We start from the raw sequence: 19,252 nt of genomic DNA on the forward strand, positions 1-19,252 counted from the left end.
CGTACTCACCACCAGACCCTATTTGCGTCCATATATCTCTCAGATATTCTGCCGTTTCAGGCTCCCCCTATCCACACGGACAGGGACCTCTGGTGCCAGTTTGAATCTGGCCAGGTAACCCGGAAAGTTACCGTGCCCCGTGAACAGTTGAACTACCTTCCCTGACGGATCTAGTGATTCATATCCGACTGCTTTACAGACTTTGTAGAGCACTCGCCCAGTCATGCCGTTATCTCATTTACATTGCCATTCTTCCGCGATCCATTTCTTTATCCCTTTTCTTCGCTCTTGATACTCATGTTTCTTACATTCCACGTAATGCTATCCTTTCTTGTGCCTTCCGTAGCCTCCTTGTGGACCTTTATATTTGCAAGATTGTCACTATGATGTCCCTTTCGCTATATAATTTCGGTCCGTGCTCCCCTTTCTTGCTTTGCTTCAATCACTCTCTGAATCACAGCCACCCTTTTATTCTTCACTCGTGTCGCTTTCATCCTTTCCACCACCATGGCGAAGTCACCAACCACTCTAATGTTTTCATTCATACCCCACATATCTATCACTTTCTCTATCGCAATCAGTTCGGCTTCGTTCATGCTGCTCTGTCCGGGAATCCTTTCGTTCTCTAGAACCCACTCACCCCTATTCCTTTCATAAGCCCAACCTATGCCCATTCTTCACTCGTCTATTCTCGCTCCGGCATGTACATACACCTCAGTCATCTCCTTATCCTGCATCTCCTCCATTAACCTGTACCTTTCATTCTGTCTTCACTTATCCTTTCACCATTCATTCTCCACTGATGGAAAACGCTTGGTTGTCAGAATACATTCCCACTAAATCAATTTTAGCTGATTCCCAGAAAAACTACAGAAGATTTCAGAAAGTAGCTGAAACCAATACCAAAGAATTACCCAAGAAGACTGAGATGGTCCTTTTCACCAGGAAAACAAGTTTATCGGACTCAAAACCTGCGGAAATCTTCAAAAGCAAACTAAACTTCTCTGAAGAGATGAAATACCTTGGTATTCTTGACAGGAAGCTAACATGGAACTGTCACCTACAGAGTAGAGCAAAAAGAGCATATGTGGCTTATGAGCAATGTAGGAAGACAGTGAGGTGCGCATGGGGTCTTTCACCCCGTGTGGTCATCTGGATCTACACTGCAATAATAAGACCTATGTTAACGTACGGAGCCATTACATGGGGACCGAAAGTTCTACAAGCAACGACCATCCAAAAATTATATCAAATACAACGATTGGCTTGTTTAAACATCACAAGAGCTACGAGAACAACACCAACTGCGGCAATGGAATTAATTACTGGTGTGACTCCTCTGAACCTGTACGTTAAAGGAGGTTCCGTTAATGGCCAAGTTACGATTGCGCACGGCTGGTGTAAACCTCGAAGTAGGAATAAGATGAGCCTATGGCGAGAAGGGCTTACTATGCAATCTCTGCTGCAGGCAACCAGTGATGCAATTGAACCCAGGTTTGTGTTTAATAAACCCTACAAAATACAAATAAAACACAGTGTCCGATGCTACGAATGGAATACGCATATATACAGATGGCTCAAAAACCAAAAAAGTCCCAGGATGTGGAGTGTACTCCAGATTACTAAGCCTAAGAATTAAATGGAGAATGGGAAAAATACTAGCGTGGTTCAAACAGAACTGCCTGGTATCTCAATCGCCATAAAAGAAATAACCAGGAAGGGGTTTCTGGCTGGACTAAAAATTTTAGGATCCAGTGGCCGAAGAAATATCTGGCGATGACCAGGAAGAATCTACACTTAACAGTAGGATTTCTGACTGGCCACTGTCAACTAAGCAAAACACCTCCATAATATGGGGCTAGTGGACACACCTCTATGCAGGATGTGTGAACAGGAAGATGAAACTGTCAGGCATGTCTTATGCGAGTGTCCGGAGTATTCGTCAATAAGAGAGTGTGTGTTCGGCGAGTCTTGGCCTACACCTGCCGACATAAAGGAGATGTCTCCCAGTGACCTGTCCGCCTTCCTGAAAAGGATAGGATGGACGATGACCTAGAAGGACAACTCCTCGAGAGGATGTACAATGGGCCACATGTGGCCTAAGTGTTGTGGGCCTACACTCACCCTCCCTACTCTACATATACAGATACAGATATCGAGAAACTATCAGTTAATGTGTGTCTTCATCCAAAAAAGATGAAACTATCAGTTAGTGTGTGTCTTCATCCAAAAAAGACACTTTTAGAGGCTAGGACATTTTGTAAAAAAAATGAATCGATTTGGTCTTCATCGACGATTTGAAAAACACAGAAATAATTTAAGTAATCAGGTTAGGAGGGCATCTAAAGATGAACGCTGCATTGATAGCTGCAACAGAATTTGATACTGCGAATAAAACTCCTGTAGGAAACAATGTTGAAAAATCATGACGAGTGTGTCACTATAAATGCATGGGCCACACTGCGACAGAACAGCACATGACAGGAACACGCCGGCACCGAAACATGCCAGAACAGGACGCGTTCTCCATAAGAAACTATAGAAAGAGAAACGAAACTTCATGTCATGTCCCCTTTCCCGACATGTTCGCGTCCTGTCGCAGTGTGCATCAAACTTTAAGAGAACAAATCTGGGCTAGTAGGCCATGGTCGAATGGAACCTGAATTATCAAACGTTTCGACTGCTACTGCGGTTGATATCATCAGTGGTAGGTCCCTTTACATACCGCAGTAGCAGACGTGATTGATGATATCTAAAAGCAGAACTCAATTTTATCTTCATTTCATTAATGAAAAGGGGCTTCTTCCAGCTCGAATAACTGTTTCAGTAGTGGTGGGGTCGAAAAAATACCTCACATGTTGATCGGTTTTGAATTTGAAAATCATTTTCAATTCTCATTGTTTAAAATTCACATGCCTATAACTGTAGCATTCTCACCTGAAATCTAGTTTTTCTGTGCTTAGTGAGCGGCGAGTCGTTCAAGCTAACCCTACTACCCCTCTCGAGCAGTCCGAATCCTTTGAACCCCTCATCCATCGGCGAAGTCCCCAAGCTCCTCAGTCCGGTATCCCCAGAGGCGGACTTCTTCACCCCACTGGTTCGCGTCACGGCAGCCGGTATCACAGGGCTGTTATCCCCACTCTTGTCCAGAGGATTGACATAGAGGTTGCTGTCCGTCACGCTGGCGTTCTCGTTATTGACCTCCGAGGTCAAATCGCCCTGCGAGTTGAAGGGGTGCGTCGTGCAGCTGGCGAACGTGTCCGAACTGTCCATACTGTTCAGGTCGTTGTTCTTCTTCTCGATGTCGACCTCCGGGAAGCCGAAGGTGTTGATTGTCTGTTCGGAGGCTTTCAGTAGGCGCATTTCTAAGCAGACCGGATTGCGGAAGTCGCTGGTCGTCAGCGGCATTAGGTTTTCCGCGTCGACGAATTCTTTAAAATCCTGGAGAAGGAATTTGAAGGGAGGTTACTAGTATTAGTATTTGTGCTACAAACACGCTATAATACATTGCCAGTTGTTTTAAAACTATTGTAGAGTCCGATACCATTTTTTTGATAAATTTGAAAATCTTAACAAAACCATGTCGAAATTAAAATAATTACTTATTGTCTACAGAAATTTCTTCCGTAAAACAGATCCCTTTTTTTATGTTACATGAGGGAGAGTTACACTTTTATACTGAAGTTTTGCCAACCGAGTCAATATCGTTGAGAAAGTAATGAACAGTGATTTTGTATTAATATGATTGTAGTGATTATTGATTATTCTCGTTAACGTAGCAAACTATATACCCGTTACTGGATATTCACAAAGTTTTTTTAGCTGAAAGTACCAACTCAGTTACACCTAGTATGTGAAGAGTGGAGAGTGAAAAGTTTAGAGTGGAGGGTCCAGAGTGGAGAATAGAGAATGGAGAGTAAAGAGTGAAGAGTGGGTAGTCGAGAGTGGAAAATGGAGAGTGGTATGTAAAAAGTGGAGAATGAAGAGTGGGGTTTGAGGAGTGGAACATGGAGAGTAGAACGTGGAGATTGAAGAGCAAAAAGTGAGAGTGGACAGTGAAGAGTCGTGAATAAAGAGTAGAGATGGAAAATGGAGAGTCGAGAGTTGGTAGTGAAGAATGGAGAATGGATAGTGAAGAGTGGAGGGTCTAGAGTGAAAACTGAAGAGTGAATGGTGAAGAGTCGAGAGTGAAGAGTCGGGAGTGGAAAGTGGAGAGTGGATAGTCGAGAGTGGAAACTGAAGAGTGAATGGTGAAGAGTGGAGAATGAAGGGTAGAAAGTGGCGAGTTGAGAGTGGAAATTGGAGAGTGAAGAGTCGAGAGTTACACATAGAAAGTGAGTTGGTACTGAGGCGAAAAATATTTTTGTGACATCACTAGTTGCTAAGAGGGTGGTATCACTTTTATCTTCAATAGAAGAGGAGATCTCGAGACATTTTCGAAAATCTTTGAATTCTCCATCCAACAATGATTTATTTTTGCGAATGGACAGATTGTGTAGGAGTTATTGGCAAAAAAATTAACATTTGGGAATAAAAACATACCCACGAATCATTCTTCATTGGAATATCATTGAACATAAATCTATTACAACATTTGTAGAATGATTGTTACTCACTTGATGACTTTACTAGAAAAAAAAGTAACAATAAAGCAGGTTGGTGCATCCTCACATTTCGATTGAAACTAGTCCAAGAAATAACGCATTTGCAACTCTCCACGAGACAACGCTGTTTCATTCTGCCATATGACTTATCAGTGGTACTAGGCTAAATCACGAATGCATTTCTGGAATCATCTGTCCCTAAAGGAAAAACCTAAGTAAGTAGAGGGGATGACATATCTCCTCAGGAATACCTCATCTATGGGATCATAAAAAACTCAATCTACTTGCAAATATTACAAATAAACGGGGATTTACAAGACGGTAACTCACAAAGCCAAGCTTTGACATCTGTCTTTCACTTCATGGCAACTAGATGAAATCAACATTCGGGAATCAATACTAGACAGCGCTGTTTCGATCCGCCTTAGGTCTCATCAGTAGTGCTAGGGGCGATCCCATATATCCCATAGATTGCGTACTCGCAAGGAAAGATATCACCACTTCTTCTCACACACATTTCTATGTTCGAACGAAATAGCTTTTGGACGAATATTATCCAATGCGTTGGATCGGCAGGATTACCTGATTTCACACCTTTGGATCGTTTTTTGTGGAAACACCTGACTCATCGTCTATTGTTTGTTGTTTATTTCTATCAATGAAGTGAAGAAAAATGAATTTTATTTTTTGAAATCTATCATCATCATCATCATCGAATTCTTCAATAACAAATGAACCAGCTTCGGAAAAAAATACCGAGGTAGTGCAGAAACAAGTAACCTTCCAAATGGAGTATCCTACGACCCTCTTTTGCCATTGAAAAATAGTTACTGCCACGAGGAAATTGAGTTTCTGGTATGAATTTCATTTTAAAATTTGATTCCTTTGTAATTACCAATAACACGTCCATTTATGAGTTATACAACGAAAACGCAAATTTCAAGGAACACGTCAATTTTTATTTCTAGGAGGACTAATTCTGATATGGAAATCATACCCGAAATTTCACCCTCCTGCGGTCAGCAACTACCCCCAAATGGGGGGTCGAGTGATCACTATTACTTCTGTAATTTTTTTCGAAATTGGTTTATTCGTTATTGAGAAAATGAATGTTGAACGTTTTATTCAAGAAAAAAACAGAAAATTCGCTGTCGTTCATTTTAATGAGGAAATCAACAACAAATAATATCAGTGGAAACAAAATCAACGGATGAATTGTTCAAAATGACCTCCACCTAGTTTCATACAATAATAGAGTCCACTCTCGAAAGCGTTTCGTACATTATTCAAGATGTCCGGAGTTAGCAATCGGCATTCCCGAACAAGTATCTGTCGCAGGTCTTCTAGATTTGTAGGCTTAGTAGAGTACACTTTCGACTTCAGGTGTCCACACAGAAAGAAGTCTATCGGTGTGAGATCAGGTGATCTAGCTGGCACTATAATGAGTATTTGTAAATTCACTGTGATTTGTTTACCATACACATGTTACACAATAAAGTGAGTATCATCATATATTATTCACTATTTACTTATACTGTTTACTATTACTATTGATTAACGACTGCTCAGGCATTATAGTACCTGAGCACTTGTAAATTTACTGTTTTGTCTGTTATGTTACATGTCACAATGTTAACAAAACTAACTGAAAGTTATCATGAACTGTTTATTTTTTTTTACTTCAGATGAACAATTACTTCTATATAATATCATTATCATTATTACTATTGGAACGCTCTTCATGAAGCGGAAGTAGAAAATTAGAAGCGTATAGAATATCACCGCCTCTAGTGGCAAAGTACAAGTGTGTCTGTAGCGATAAGAAATTGAACATAGAAATCAATACCTGAAATTGGGAAAAGAAAAGGAGAATGTAAGAAAGTCCACCTTGATAGATAGTACTAAATATTCACTAGCTCAGATGGAACAAAAAATCTATTGGCATTTATCTTGTCAAGGGTGGAGTTTCCTTATTTCGAGTAGAACTTCCCAGCAATTTATAAAACAGCGGTTTTGAACAAAGTTTAATAGAACATTCATAATCCGGATATCTTGGGAAGTTTGTTATGAAAACTAATTAAATTTCTATTATACGCACAAGCTGTTTCCCACGAAAAATAATCAATGTCATAAAGTTGTAAAATTGAACAGATAACGAAAGCAAATTTGAAATTGTGATGCAAAATTACAGTGTCACACATAAAGTCCGCAACATATAGGAATTTTTATAACAGCAGACTTATTCAAAATTTATCATGTGCTGCTTTTAACTAGTAAAATTCGACATTTTTTGGAATATTTCCAAAAAAAATCAGGTTTTCTCTGGAAAGTTCGAAAAAAACGTCAAAAAAAACCGTTTTACAATTTTATACCTTTTCTTTATAATTGAACTCTGTAGTTCACTTTGACTTTTTTCAAATTTTCAAATCACCGTAACGATTCAAACGAAACATGAATCAAATTTCATAATTTTGATGAATACGACACTTTGATGTCTGAAAAATACCGTCATTGGCCTGTGATCAGAAAAAAAGGTACCTCCAGAACTTCGTTTTTGTTGTTGCAAATTTTATCTAGATTTTTCATTCCACTTTCGAAACTGATTCGGATTTTGAATGTAAGGAAGTTAAAAATGGCCATAATTGAGTTAATGTGTTTCTTCTCGTTCTCATGACACTCTAACATAGATTTAAATTCAGTTTGATTATCTTTGACCAATAATTCAGTTACAAACAATCCCCAATACTGATTATTTTTTCAAATCGGGAGCGGGTAATTGACTAATACATAAAATCACCTAATTGCATTCATTACATGTTTATCCAAGTTATTTTCTGTTTTTTTTTTTCTATGTTAATGTTATTTGATTCATTCTTAAACTCAGGTACACATTTTCAACATTGATTGGTAAAATTCAGGTACTTAAAACTTAAAACACTTTTCTGTAGACTCAACAATGACCTACAGTTTCATAACTATTCAAAATACTTTCGTTTTAGCGATATCGACTGAACATGATTGATATGAAATTACATAAATCTAAACAATGAAAGAACAGTGCAAAATCTCGAATTATGAATGGTTTTGAAACATATTTTTAGTTTTTATCAATTTCAAATTATTGTGTTTAATAAATCGGGTTGTTTTGTATACATATTTTCATAGGTACATTCATAATAATAATCTTGACTTCAAAAATATGCCGACTACTACAGCTTGTACATAGACAACATAGAATAAAATGATGCCAAAACCACAAAATGTATGTTAATCTACTGGCATACAACAATCAGATACACTCATAACCATATACAATTTATAATTCCGTTTGGTTCGAATAATCACTAATACTATATGGTTCTAAATCTATTAATTTTTTTTATTTCGATTAGGAAATTTATTATACAGTTTCATTGACATGAAGAGTGTTTTCAGTTATAGTTAACCTATGTGAGCACGAAACTATTTCTCCTTGTTCTACAGGAATGTTGACCAACATTGTTAAATAACAGATGTCTATTTTTCAATATAAACATCAAACATTTATTACAATAAAGGCCATAAATCGTCAATAATCCAAATTTTGTAATGCCGTGACCAATATTATTTCAGGTCAAATGTGTAGTGTGGTTCATTACATAACCAAATAAATGGACCATACTTTTTAGAAAAGATTTTGAACGTAGACATGCGTAATAATTTCATGATGCATCAGTTTAGGAAGATACAGAAGATAAAATTTCAGTTCTGAACAATAAGAACATTTCAATTCTAGATTATTTTCAGTCCTTCATAATAAACCATTTGATGAGGCTGAACAGCACCCCTTCTCTTGAAAATAGTTTTTAATTGTTTTTGACTGATGACCCATTAGAATTTTCAACAAGCATTTTGAGTTTGTACATCAGCAATTATATAAATATTGGCTTGTTGGATGATCTCATAATAATTGTTCTATATTGAAATTTTTTAATAAACTTGAAGCGAGACATACAAATAGTAAAACTTCAGATAAAATCATATTCTACCAAACACATTGCAAAAATATTTCACATATCTATTTATTTTGGGGTATTTCATTATAAGAGCGGTCCAAACCTTGATGTCGTAAAAAATTAGAGTTTTTGCATCGAAGGATATCTGTGTGGGTAAACACTAAATAAGTTATCACTCTTTTTAGTTTTCAAAAACTAGAAAGTGATGCTTTTCAAAATCAAATCAATGACGAACAATTTGGATCAAGGTATTTTCAAAAACCAGTTGAAGCAAATAATGCGAAAACTTGTATGTATTATGTATACAGAACTGATTATTTTATATGTACAAAAAATAAAAAATAAATCAACCCGTTCTGGTAGAAACTTCTCAAAGAAACAAGGAAAACTCGTCCACCGTCAATCAATACTGGGTATACATGTGTACCCTTCGAGACAAAAAGTACTCACTTTTTCCACGGGGACCGGTGAAAAAAGTAATTTCATGAAAAGTGACATTTTGTTATAGTATTTCCAATACCAATTGAAACAGCACAGAGAAGGAATTCCCGCCTCGACATATTATTTTTCAGTGGTAGTTTTTCAGTTACTTATTCTTACAATCATAGCAATTGATCACCCCATGAAAAAGTTATCTCAACTGAATTTTTCCACCATGGGTAATTATGAAAAACTTCGAAATTCAAGGTAGTTGATTTCCGAGTCGAAAACTCTAAAATACAATGAAAACACAAATAATCACACCGAATTCTCGTCAAACATATATTTACAAAATAATAGAGGCCAACAAAATTGCTAGAAAAATCAAAATTCTTCTTCACTATATTCAGATGAGGTGGAATCATCATCGGGTTGAATAACGATCGGATTTATGGAACTTTGCTCTTCTTTTATAACTTGGGCCACACAGTTCTTCCACACATCACTATTACCTACGTCATTCTCCACTCGCCTTATATTGTCGAGCACTATAGCATTCTAAGTCGGTGACTGATTACATTCCCGCAAGCTTTCTTTCATTGTGGCTCAAACCATTTCAATTGGATTGAACACACCTTAGTATGAAGGCAAACGTAAGAGAATATGACCACTTGTTTCACACATCGAATCAATAATATACCCTTTTTTGAAATTACATTGTTTTATGCTTGCCAGTAATACCTTTTTCGTTGGAATCATTTCGGGTATTTCCATGTCATGATTTCGCATGAAATCAACAATATCTGCTTTTTTTGTGTTATTGTTTAGTATTGTAGTTAATAACCGAGAATGATACGCAGCGTTATTCATAACAATAACCGATTTTGGAGGAATATTTGGGGGAAGCTGCTCACTGAACCAGGTTTCGAATAAAGCCGCAGTCATATCTTCGTGGTAATCAGCAGACAAATCTTTTATATTTTTGGCCGACAGAAGCAAAGCGTTAGGTACGAAACCACTTTCATTCCCGGCATGCAGAATTATAACAAGTTTTTCCCTTGAGGAAGGTATGTTCAAAGCACAATACTTGGTTTCGTCTACCCAGCCATATTTGATAACATTATGGGTGTCAAACCCAGTTTCATCGAGATAGATTATATGTCTGCTGGATTCTCGGTAGCTTTTCATTCGCCTCAAATATTCTTGCCGGAGTTGAACAATGCGTGTCGATTCCATTATGACCCTCCAATTGTTCAATTTTTTATATTTGAAACCACAAGACAATAAGACACCTCGTAGAATTTCTAAAGATTTGTAATTGTAATCAGGATAGTCGAGTAATTTATACCAAATCATTTCCAAGGTTGATACTTTTTTTCGTATATACCATGAATTGTTCGCCGAATCACATCTTTTGTAGCACCATCAACATTTGCGATTTTTTTTCCTTTGTTTTCGTTTCATTGCATGGTCAATGACATTCCCTATTTTAATGACTCGAAGAACTGTCGAACGAAATAGTTTCGTTAACTCGCATATTCTATTCGCAATAGCATTCTGTGGAGTGTGACAGTTTTCCTTCTTCAAACATTCATGAATACTTAAAATTACTCGCTGAACTTGAACATGTAAATCCTTATTTTCAAATTCCGGTGTCGATTGACACATATTACTCAAACGTAATGTTATCATTTGTTTCAAAAGGTCTCCAGAAAGCCATATTGATGAAAGTACCCAAAAACAATCTAATTTTCACAAAAATCGGTATAAACGATGAGATGGGAACCTTTGGTGTAAAAGTTGAGGACTTTTTCAAGAGATCAATTACCCTTACACCAAACTGATATTTTTGCACTCGATGCGCGTTTCGCTAACAAGGTTAGCATCTTCAGGAGGAGCAAATTGATACTGAATCTAAAGACAAGGGTTAGCTGTTTATACACCTAAAGTTTTTTGGTCCGATGTGGACTTTGTTTGTTTAATGATGATTATACTAATTGATTTTTCGGTAATTAACTAGTGGAACCACTACCTGCAAATTAATTTGTCCGCTTCTTAGTCTATTGTTGACGAATTAATTTGCAGGTAGTGGTTCCACTAGTTAATTACCGAAAAATCGATTAGGATAATCATCATTTAACAAACAAAGTCCACATTGGATCATTAAACTTCAGGTATATAAACAGCTTACCCTTTTCTTCAGATTCAGTACCGATTTGATTCTCCTGAAGATGCTATCCTAGTTAGCAAAACGCGCGCCGAGTGCAAAAATATCAGTTTGGTGTTAGGGTAATTGATCTCTAGAAAAAGTTTTCAAAAATCGGTTTGCAAAACCCCACGAACACACGGCATTGAAAGAAATATTGTGTAACGGACAAAAAATTAGTATTCAGCCAGTCCAGCTAGCCGAGCCTTCATTCCTCAACTACATTTGATAGCACGTTTACTAACTATCTGGGCGACTAGGGGCCACAGGCAAGAAATGTTTATGATTGTACTCTTATTTTCAATGCCGTTCCAATTGGAAATGGATAGACCATACCTGTCATCAGAGATAAAATGTCAAACTTTTTTCCTGTCACAGAAAACCTTTTTTTTCCATCGATAATCCAGACCATTCATTTTATAAGCCTCAAATTCAATAATAACTGCAACTCTCATTTTTAAAGGTTCAGAATTGTTGAAAAAAACAAAATAATTAAAGTGTCACTTTCTCCTAATACTCGTCATGGAATTATTTTCCAGCAGTTCGACTGCATTAACCTTTCTCGATTATATAGGTATATATACTAGCTCACATTTATGCCATTGAATAAGTGTCAGTACAATAGAAATGACAACTAATTTGACAGATGTAGCTTCAACAACATGGCCGTTATCAATTGTCAAAGTTTGGAAGTTCCTGTTGGAAGACTCTATATAAAAGAAATTAAAAATTGAAGACCACTGGGAATCAACTTGCTTTCGTATCACCGTATCTAACATCCAAGTGCAATCTCTAATATTGGTGTATACGTGCTGCTAATGAAATAGACATTGAATCTCTACTGCTCTAGGGATCGTGCAGAAGTGACTCGTCCAGCGTGCAAAAATTCTATAAATGTTAACAAACCTTCATTCGAAATAATATACGGTGCGATTCGATATCACGTTGCCTGGATTTCCCTTTCAAAAATATCTTTTTATATTTCATGAAGTTTTACCTAACAATCTTCCTATAATGATTTATGAACTGATTTTCTAACAAAAAAAATATTACGATAATCTTTTGAAACGAAATATTTGTCTTATATGATCAAAATGTGCTGGTCATAATTATTTTTGGAGAATTCCATAGCATGCATTTTCAAATATTTTAATCTCCAGTACCAATCGTGGCTTGATGATTTAACACATTTTTCCAGATGTTTGAAAGGTTGCTAATATATTTCCAATTCCGAAAAAGAATGCACCTACCATGTTCAGTGACCTACGCCCTATCAGCATTCTGCCCTCATTCTCTGAAATATTCAGAAAAATATTTTCCGTCAAATAAGAGCGTTTCTTGAAGAAAATCGAATACTTCCGTAAGAGCAGTCTGTGGGTTTCGCAAAAAACACGAAACACAGACTGCCAGAGAGCAATCAAAAGTCACCATTTTAGTGCTGCTTGATTAAATTAAAGCTTACGATTTGGTTAATTTCGATTTACTCGTCAGCAAGCTCAAGTTCATAGGATTCGATGACATTTCTCTCAAATGGATGACCAGCTATCTCAGAGGCCGATCACAGAGGGTTAAACTGGATGATTACTCATGGTCATCCCTAGAAGAAACAATCTCGTGTACCGCAGGGAAGTATGTCAGGACCCTTGATGTTTTCAGTGTTTATTTTTGATAACCCCACTTTCTTATCACATTGTCAAGTACATCTATATGCAGATGATACACAGTTATATTTGTCTTCTCATAACACCGATACAGAAAGTTGCGTGGCCAATATGAACACAGATTTGTACAAAACATTCCTATACTCGGAGAGTCGTGGACTGAAAATCAATCCAAATAAAACTTTGGCCTTATGCATAGGGTCTCAAAGACAAATAGTAGAAACTCAGTGTAGCTTTAGGCTCACTCTCGATAACGCAGACATTGACTGGGTGAACAGTGCTAAAAACCTTGGCGTAACCATAGATAGCTCTTTGTCTTTCCATCAACATGTGAAAAACATTTTCAAAGTATCATTCTTCAAACTCAAATCGCTATATAAATTCAAGTATCTGTTATTAGAAGAAATGAAAGTCAGGTTAGTTAAAACTCTTATTTACCCCCATATCGAGTATTGTTGTTCGGTGTATCACAATTTGTTGCCGCAATATAACAAACAGAAGTTACAACGTATACAAAATGCTTGCATGCGATTCGTATGCTGTATACCATATGGTGAACATGTCACACCATTTTTGTTAAAAATGAAGAAGCTGAATGGGAGGTACAGAGTCCAATATTTGATAAAAATGTTTTTGTTTAAGTTGCTTCAAACTAAAACACCTAGTTATTCATATAGTTTATTATGCATGCATTCTGACATACATATGGTCAATTTGAGAATCAACTCATTCAATATACCTAGGCACCGAACTTCCAGATTTCAAAGATGTTTTTCTTATACAGTGTCACCGATAAAGTCCGCATCAAATGGGAAACTTTTTTATTTATCGTTTTATGTGAAATTTGATTTTGGCAGTAGATTTTGCTTAAAAAATTATGTCAAATGGCGTCTACAAAATAGGTCACGTGATTTCCTTAACCTGTCAAAATTGACATTTAAAAAAAGAAACATCGAAAAATGACATTATTCTTCAAGATATCCAAAAATATCAAAGAATAAAAACATTTTCTTTTGTAATTTTATACCCACACACCAAACCCATAATAAGTATTTTATATTTTCACTATTTTTCCGCATTCCTGCTTTTTCTACTTATCAAAATTTAAGCACACCTTTACTAAATCATTTATTTTAACTAAACTCGTCACCGAATTTCTTTTTTTGTAATATAATAATATTTTTAGAGCCTCTTTGATGTTAAAAACAAATTTTGAAAAATAAAAGTTGTCAAACTTGATGCAAAGTTCATCTAGTTTCAACGGGGCTTTCCAAACTATACAGTACTTGAGTTTTTTAATGAGCAAATGGCCTCACAATATGAATTAGAACAAAACGGAACATTAGGAAACAATATCTTAGAGTGTTTATTGTTTTTTTAACAAAAAATACAGTGGAATTTAATCTTAATTAAAAGGAACTGAAAATAAACATGTACCTATACCTAATAGCAAAAAAACACGAAAAAAAGACTCACGACATTAAATACACTACATTTCTGTATGTCTTCCATCGCGTTCTATGCATATAATTGCCCTTCTTGATACATCTTTTATTGAGTTGCTGATACTTCACAGGGTTTATGTTTAAAATAGAGTTTCTATTAACAGTTTCTAGGTGATTCACGTCACGAAAAGGTCTTTGTTTATAAACGATTTGTATTAAGTAACCCCACAAGAAAAAATCTAGTGGGGTTAAATCTGGCGCCCTAGGCGGCCATATTTGCTCCATATTTCGCCCAATAACTTTGCCCCTAAACATTTCTAATAGTTTCTCTTTGACTTGTCTTGAACTATGAATAGGAGCCCCGTCACATTGATACCACAGACTGTGTCTTATTTCAACCGGCATATTGTCCACTATATCACTGATCTCAGTATTTAGAAATTGCAAATAATCCTGAGAAGTTAAATTGTGTCTAAAAAAGAATGGTCCCATTACCTGATTATTTAAAACACCGCACCACACATTTGTTTTAAATGAATATTGGTCCCGACATTCTATCACAAAATGAGGATTTTCCTGAGCCCACCACATACAATTCTGGGAACTGACTACGCCGTTCGATGTGAAGGTAGCTTCGTCGGTCCATAGGATTTTGTAAGGAAATTTTCTGTTTAATTCTACTTCTCCTTGGTACCAGGAAGAGAAATCTAGTCGAACATCGAAATCTCTTTCCTTTAAGGTATTTATAAATTTGGGTTTGTAGGGTTTGAATTTATTTTTATGTAAAATTGCTCTTACGCTTCCTCTTTTAACGCCAGTTCTATCTACAATATTGGTAATACTTGATTTTCCCTGTTCGATAACATCCAGGCAGACAGCCAACTGAACCTCATCATTATTGCGTGATGGATTATGAGGTTTTTTAAAAGTATTTTCAACTGAACCAGTCAGTTTAAATTTTTTTAAAATCCTACTTACAGTGGATTGCTGTGCATGTCTACCAGGATGTCTTGCGTTAAAAATATCAGCCACTTGTCGATGCAATGTGTTTTCACCACAAATTAGCACAATTTCAATTTTTTCTTGTAAAGATAACATATTATTTTAATTTTCATACATTACATTGAACTAACGGGCATTAATTTATTCAGTGACAGTGACGTTTTCTAAAACACATTATGTAGTTTCATATTTTTTCACAGCCTACCCAGTTTTTTTAAATTAGTGTTGTTAGCGGAGTAGGTAAATGTAAATACTATGAGTTTTTTTCTTTTATTGAATGGGCTTCAAGAATCACGAAATGATGTTTCCTAATGTTCCGTTTTGTTCTAATTCATATTGTGAGGCCATTTGCTCATTAAAAAACTCAAGTACTGTATAGTTTTGAAAGCCCCGTTGAAACTAGATGAACTTTGCATCAAGTTTGACAACTTTTATTTTTCAAAATTTGTTTTTAACATCAAAGAGGCTCTTAAAATATTATTATATTACAAAAAAAGAAATTCGGTGACGAGTTTAGTTAAAATAAATGATTTAGTACAGGTGTGCTTAAATTTTGATAAGTAGAAAAAGCAGGAGTGCGAAAAAATAGTGAAAATATAAAATACTTATTATGGGTTTGAAACTTGGTGTGTAGGTATAAAATTACAAAAGAAAATGTTTTTATCCTTTGATATTTTTGGATATTTTGAAGAATAATGTCATTTTTCGATGTTTCTTTTTTAAATGTCAATTTTGACAGGTTAAGGAAATCACGTGACCTATTTTGTAGACGCCATTTGACATCATTTCTTAGGCAAAATCTACTGCCAAAATCAAATTTCACATAAAACGATAAATAAAAAAGTTTCCCATTTGATGCGGACTTTATCGGTGACACTGTATAGCCCCTTCTTATCTGAATGAAATTTTACCCCTTTCAAATCATACTATTCATCAATTTGAAAAAGAAATAAAATCACAGATGCTTACTGCCCAGTGCTAATTCAAAATTCAATGTATGGTAGTGCAATGAAATTGTTGAAATGACCAAAATAATTTCAAGAATATCAAGAGTAATCAGCAACTATTTGATGTATTGTTTTTTTCTCTTCTCTATTATTGTTATGATAGTAAATAAGTATGTTCATAATTATTTTCTTATACTCACTGTATAAGTTTTGGGAGGGGTGGAAGATTGCCTTCGGCTAACCCTTTTCCTTTCATGTATAAATGTATTTTTATGCATAATAAACGATATTATGACCTAGCTCAGTTTTCAAGAAACTACGATGAAACCCTACTAAGGCGCAAATCACCAACCAGGTTGGTGAAAATAGGAAATGAATTATCTGGTACTGATTACAAAACATCAACAAATTGTGAGTAATGAGAGATCTACTACTGAACTTAGTTTTTAATTTGTAATCTTAATTTGTAACAAACCGTGAAAGTCAGAGGGGTGTGCCTCGATACCCACTATTCAGAACATTTTGAGAGGACATTAGTTCGTGCCATACAAATATAGACCTACTCAGTGCCTTTTACCTGGTGACCGAGAAAAAAGAACTACATTTTGCCAGTATGTAAATGCTGAAAATGCTAATTATGATTTCCCGAGACAGCATTTATGTAGCGACGAATCTAATTTTAGCAGAGAAGTACGTTACAAAATTGCTGAATTTTGACCAAGACCAAAAAACCGTCGCATGAATATCACTCAGGAGTTGTTGAATGACGTCAAGAGCGATCCAGATGTACTTGAAAGGGTCATAACTGGTAATGAATTATGGGTAAGTATGTGGTTATGACATCTAAACCAGAGTCCAATCAACCCAGTTCAAGAGCCCAGGAGAGCCAAGACCAAAAAAGCACGCCAAACCCGATCAAATGTCAAAGTTTCACTCACTGTTTTTTTCTACTACCGTGGCGTAGTGCATCAGGAGTTCTTGCCACATGGTCGTACGGTCAGCCACCGAACTTACCAGATTTGCCTTCCCCTTTTGCATCACGATAATGCTCACTCGTTATTGCTTGTTCGTGATTTTTTGACCGAAAACAACACCGTAATCATGCCTCAGCCACCGTATTCACCAGATTTGGCCCCTTGCGACTTCTTCCTGTTCCCAAGATTGAAAAGACCCATGAAAGGACGGCGTTTTGTAAGATTGAGAGAGCCCAAGGACATACCAAAAAGTGCATATCGAGACGATATAAATTGATGAATACGTAAACATTTTGTGGGAAAAATGAAAATTCACCTTATTTTTTGAACAGATAGTATAGCGGGAAAAATAATCATCACCAGAGTATGAAAACTATAAGCAAAATATTCCTTGTGAATTACAGGTACGTTTCAGCTTTCAAGGTACGGTCTTACTGGGTTAAAACCATTGGACCACTTTTTACGGTGGTACTTTTCCAGGTGAGTGTTATCTGGAATTTTTTGGACTATACAAAAGGAGTTTTTTGATAATCTCAACTGAGCTGATCGCCAAAGAGTATTTTTCAACAAGATGGTGTGGCTCAATACTCGAGAAGGTAACTATTTTTCAATTGAGACCTTTTTAATAATCGTTTCCACTCCCCTTGATAGGAAGACTTAAGGCTAGGGCCGCACTGCTGGAAGGTTGGTAGGATGGTGGATGGTAGTTAGCTGCCTGCCGAACATCCTGCTATTTATAAACGTGAGTAACAGAACGACGGTAGCCGCAGTGACCCCCCACTACCATCTAACCTCCAGAAACTATCGGAAGGTACGCCAGGCGTCTATCTAACCTAATCAGTCGTGTTTGATATTCCAGCCGAGTAGCCTAGCTAGGGAGTAAAGCGTAATAGTTCTGTTCACAAAAGAAGGGCAATTTGGGACCCAACAGACCCATTAAAGAAGAATTCAAAAATTTTGACGACAATGCTGATATAGCTTCTCTTCGTTGAATTTCTTTGCAATTTGCATTCAGTCAACTTCAAAAGTAGGTCGAATGCCTCAACTGACATCCTTAAATACAAATAAAAGTCAGGGTTGTTGTCGTAATTTTTTTGTAGACTCTCACTAATTCTCCGTCCTCAAATTGTGAGTATGCACCCACGATTTTTTTATGCCACTATAATTCTCGAATATGAACTTAGTAGACATTTTTTCGCAACTTTAGAGAGAGGCATGATTGTTACTTTTCCGCTGTCAGTTGGATACTGGCTTCATTTCACTGCGTCCAGGATGAATTGCCCCACCTTTACCATCCACCCTCCAAGCGACCATCTAGCATTCTGCAGTGCGGCCCCGGGTTAACAGATTGTCTCTGGTGTGGATTCCTGGCCATACTGGCCTGGAAGGCAATGAGGCTCCTGACTTCCTTGCAAAGGATGGTGCTGCAAGCAGCTTCATCGGACCAGAACCTGTCATTATTACCGCTTTACGCTTTGCCAAATAAAGATTGAACTCCTGGATGGCAAGAAGCTTTATGGACTTCTGGCAGAATCTTCCAGGATTGGCTCACTCAAAGGTGTGTATTCACCCTTCGAAGCTTGATACCAAACATTTGTTGGACCACGGGAGGAATGAACTACGCTACGATGTCTAACAGGCCTTCTTATAGGTCACTGTCATTTCAATCATCGTATGCAGAAACTTGGACTGTCGGAAGACAGTGTGTGTCGCCTCTGTGGAAAATGATGAACCAGCAGAGCACATACTTTGTGTCTGCCCCGCTGGGGACAAAATCAGGTTTTCAGAGTTCGGCAGAGCCGTACCTTACCATCTGACCTTAAAGACCACTGGATAATCAAACTAATTGGCTTCGTTGAGAAGCTGGGTTGATTTGGTCGAGTGTGAATAGGTGTGAGCCACAATAAAACCTTGAGGTTGTGTTGGAGGGTCGAATAGACCCACTCACTTTGGACCTAACCTAATCTAACCTAAGTCGACTAGCCGCAAATAGCCGCG

The 19,252-nt window shown here is 36.8% G+C and overlaps 1 protein-coding gene across 6 annotated transcripts in view; it reads right to left on the minus strand.

The window, feature by feature from the left end:
* The window catches only part of Shab (Shaker cognate b), a 229,924-nt gene that overhangs the window by 15,056 nt on the left and 195,616 nt on the right, over positions 1 to 19,252 (minus strand). For all 6 annotated transcript variants that reach the window (XM_074173707.1, XM_074173723.1, XM_074173714.1 and 3 more), the window contains one exon: positions 2,938 to 3,441. In XM_074173707.1, coding sequence (XP_074029808.1) covers positions 2,938 to 3,441 — 504 coding nt within the window. The remainder of the gene's footprint in view (positions 1 to 2,937; positions 3,442 to 19,252) is intronic.

The sequence above is a fragment of the Leptinotarsa decemlineata genome, unplaced genomic scaffold (assembly GCF_025532065.1).
Source record: "Leptinotarsa decemlineata unplaced genomic scaffold, Ldec_3_MD MMD2_P_RNA_scaffold_12, whole genome shotgun sequence".
NCBI classification, from domain to species: domain Eukaryota; kingdom Metazoa; phylum Arthropoda; class Insecta; order Coleoptera; family Chrysomelidae; genus Leptinotarsa; species Leptinotarsa decemlineata.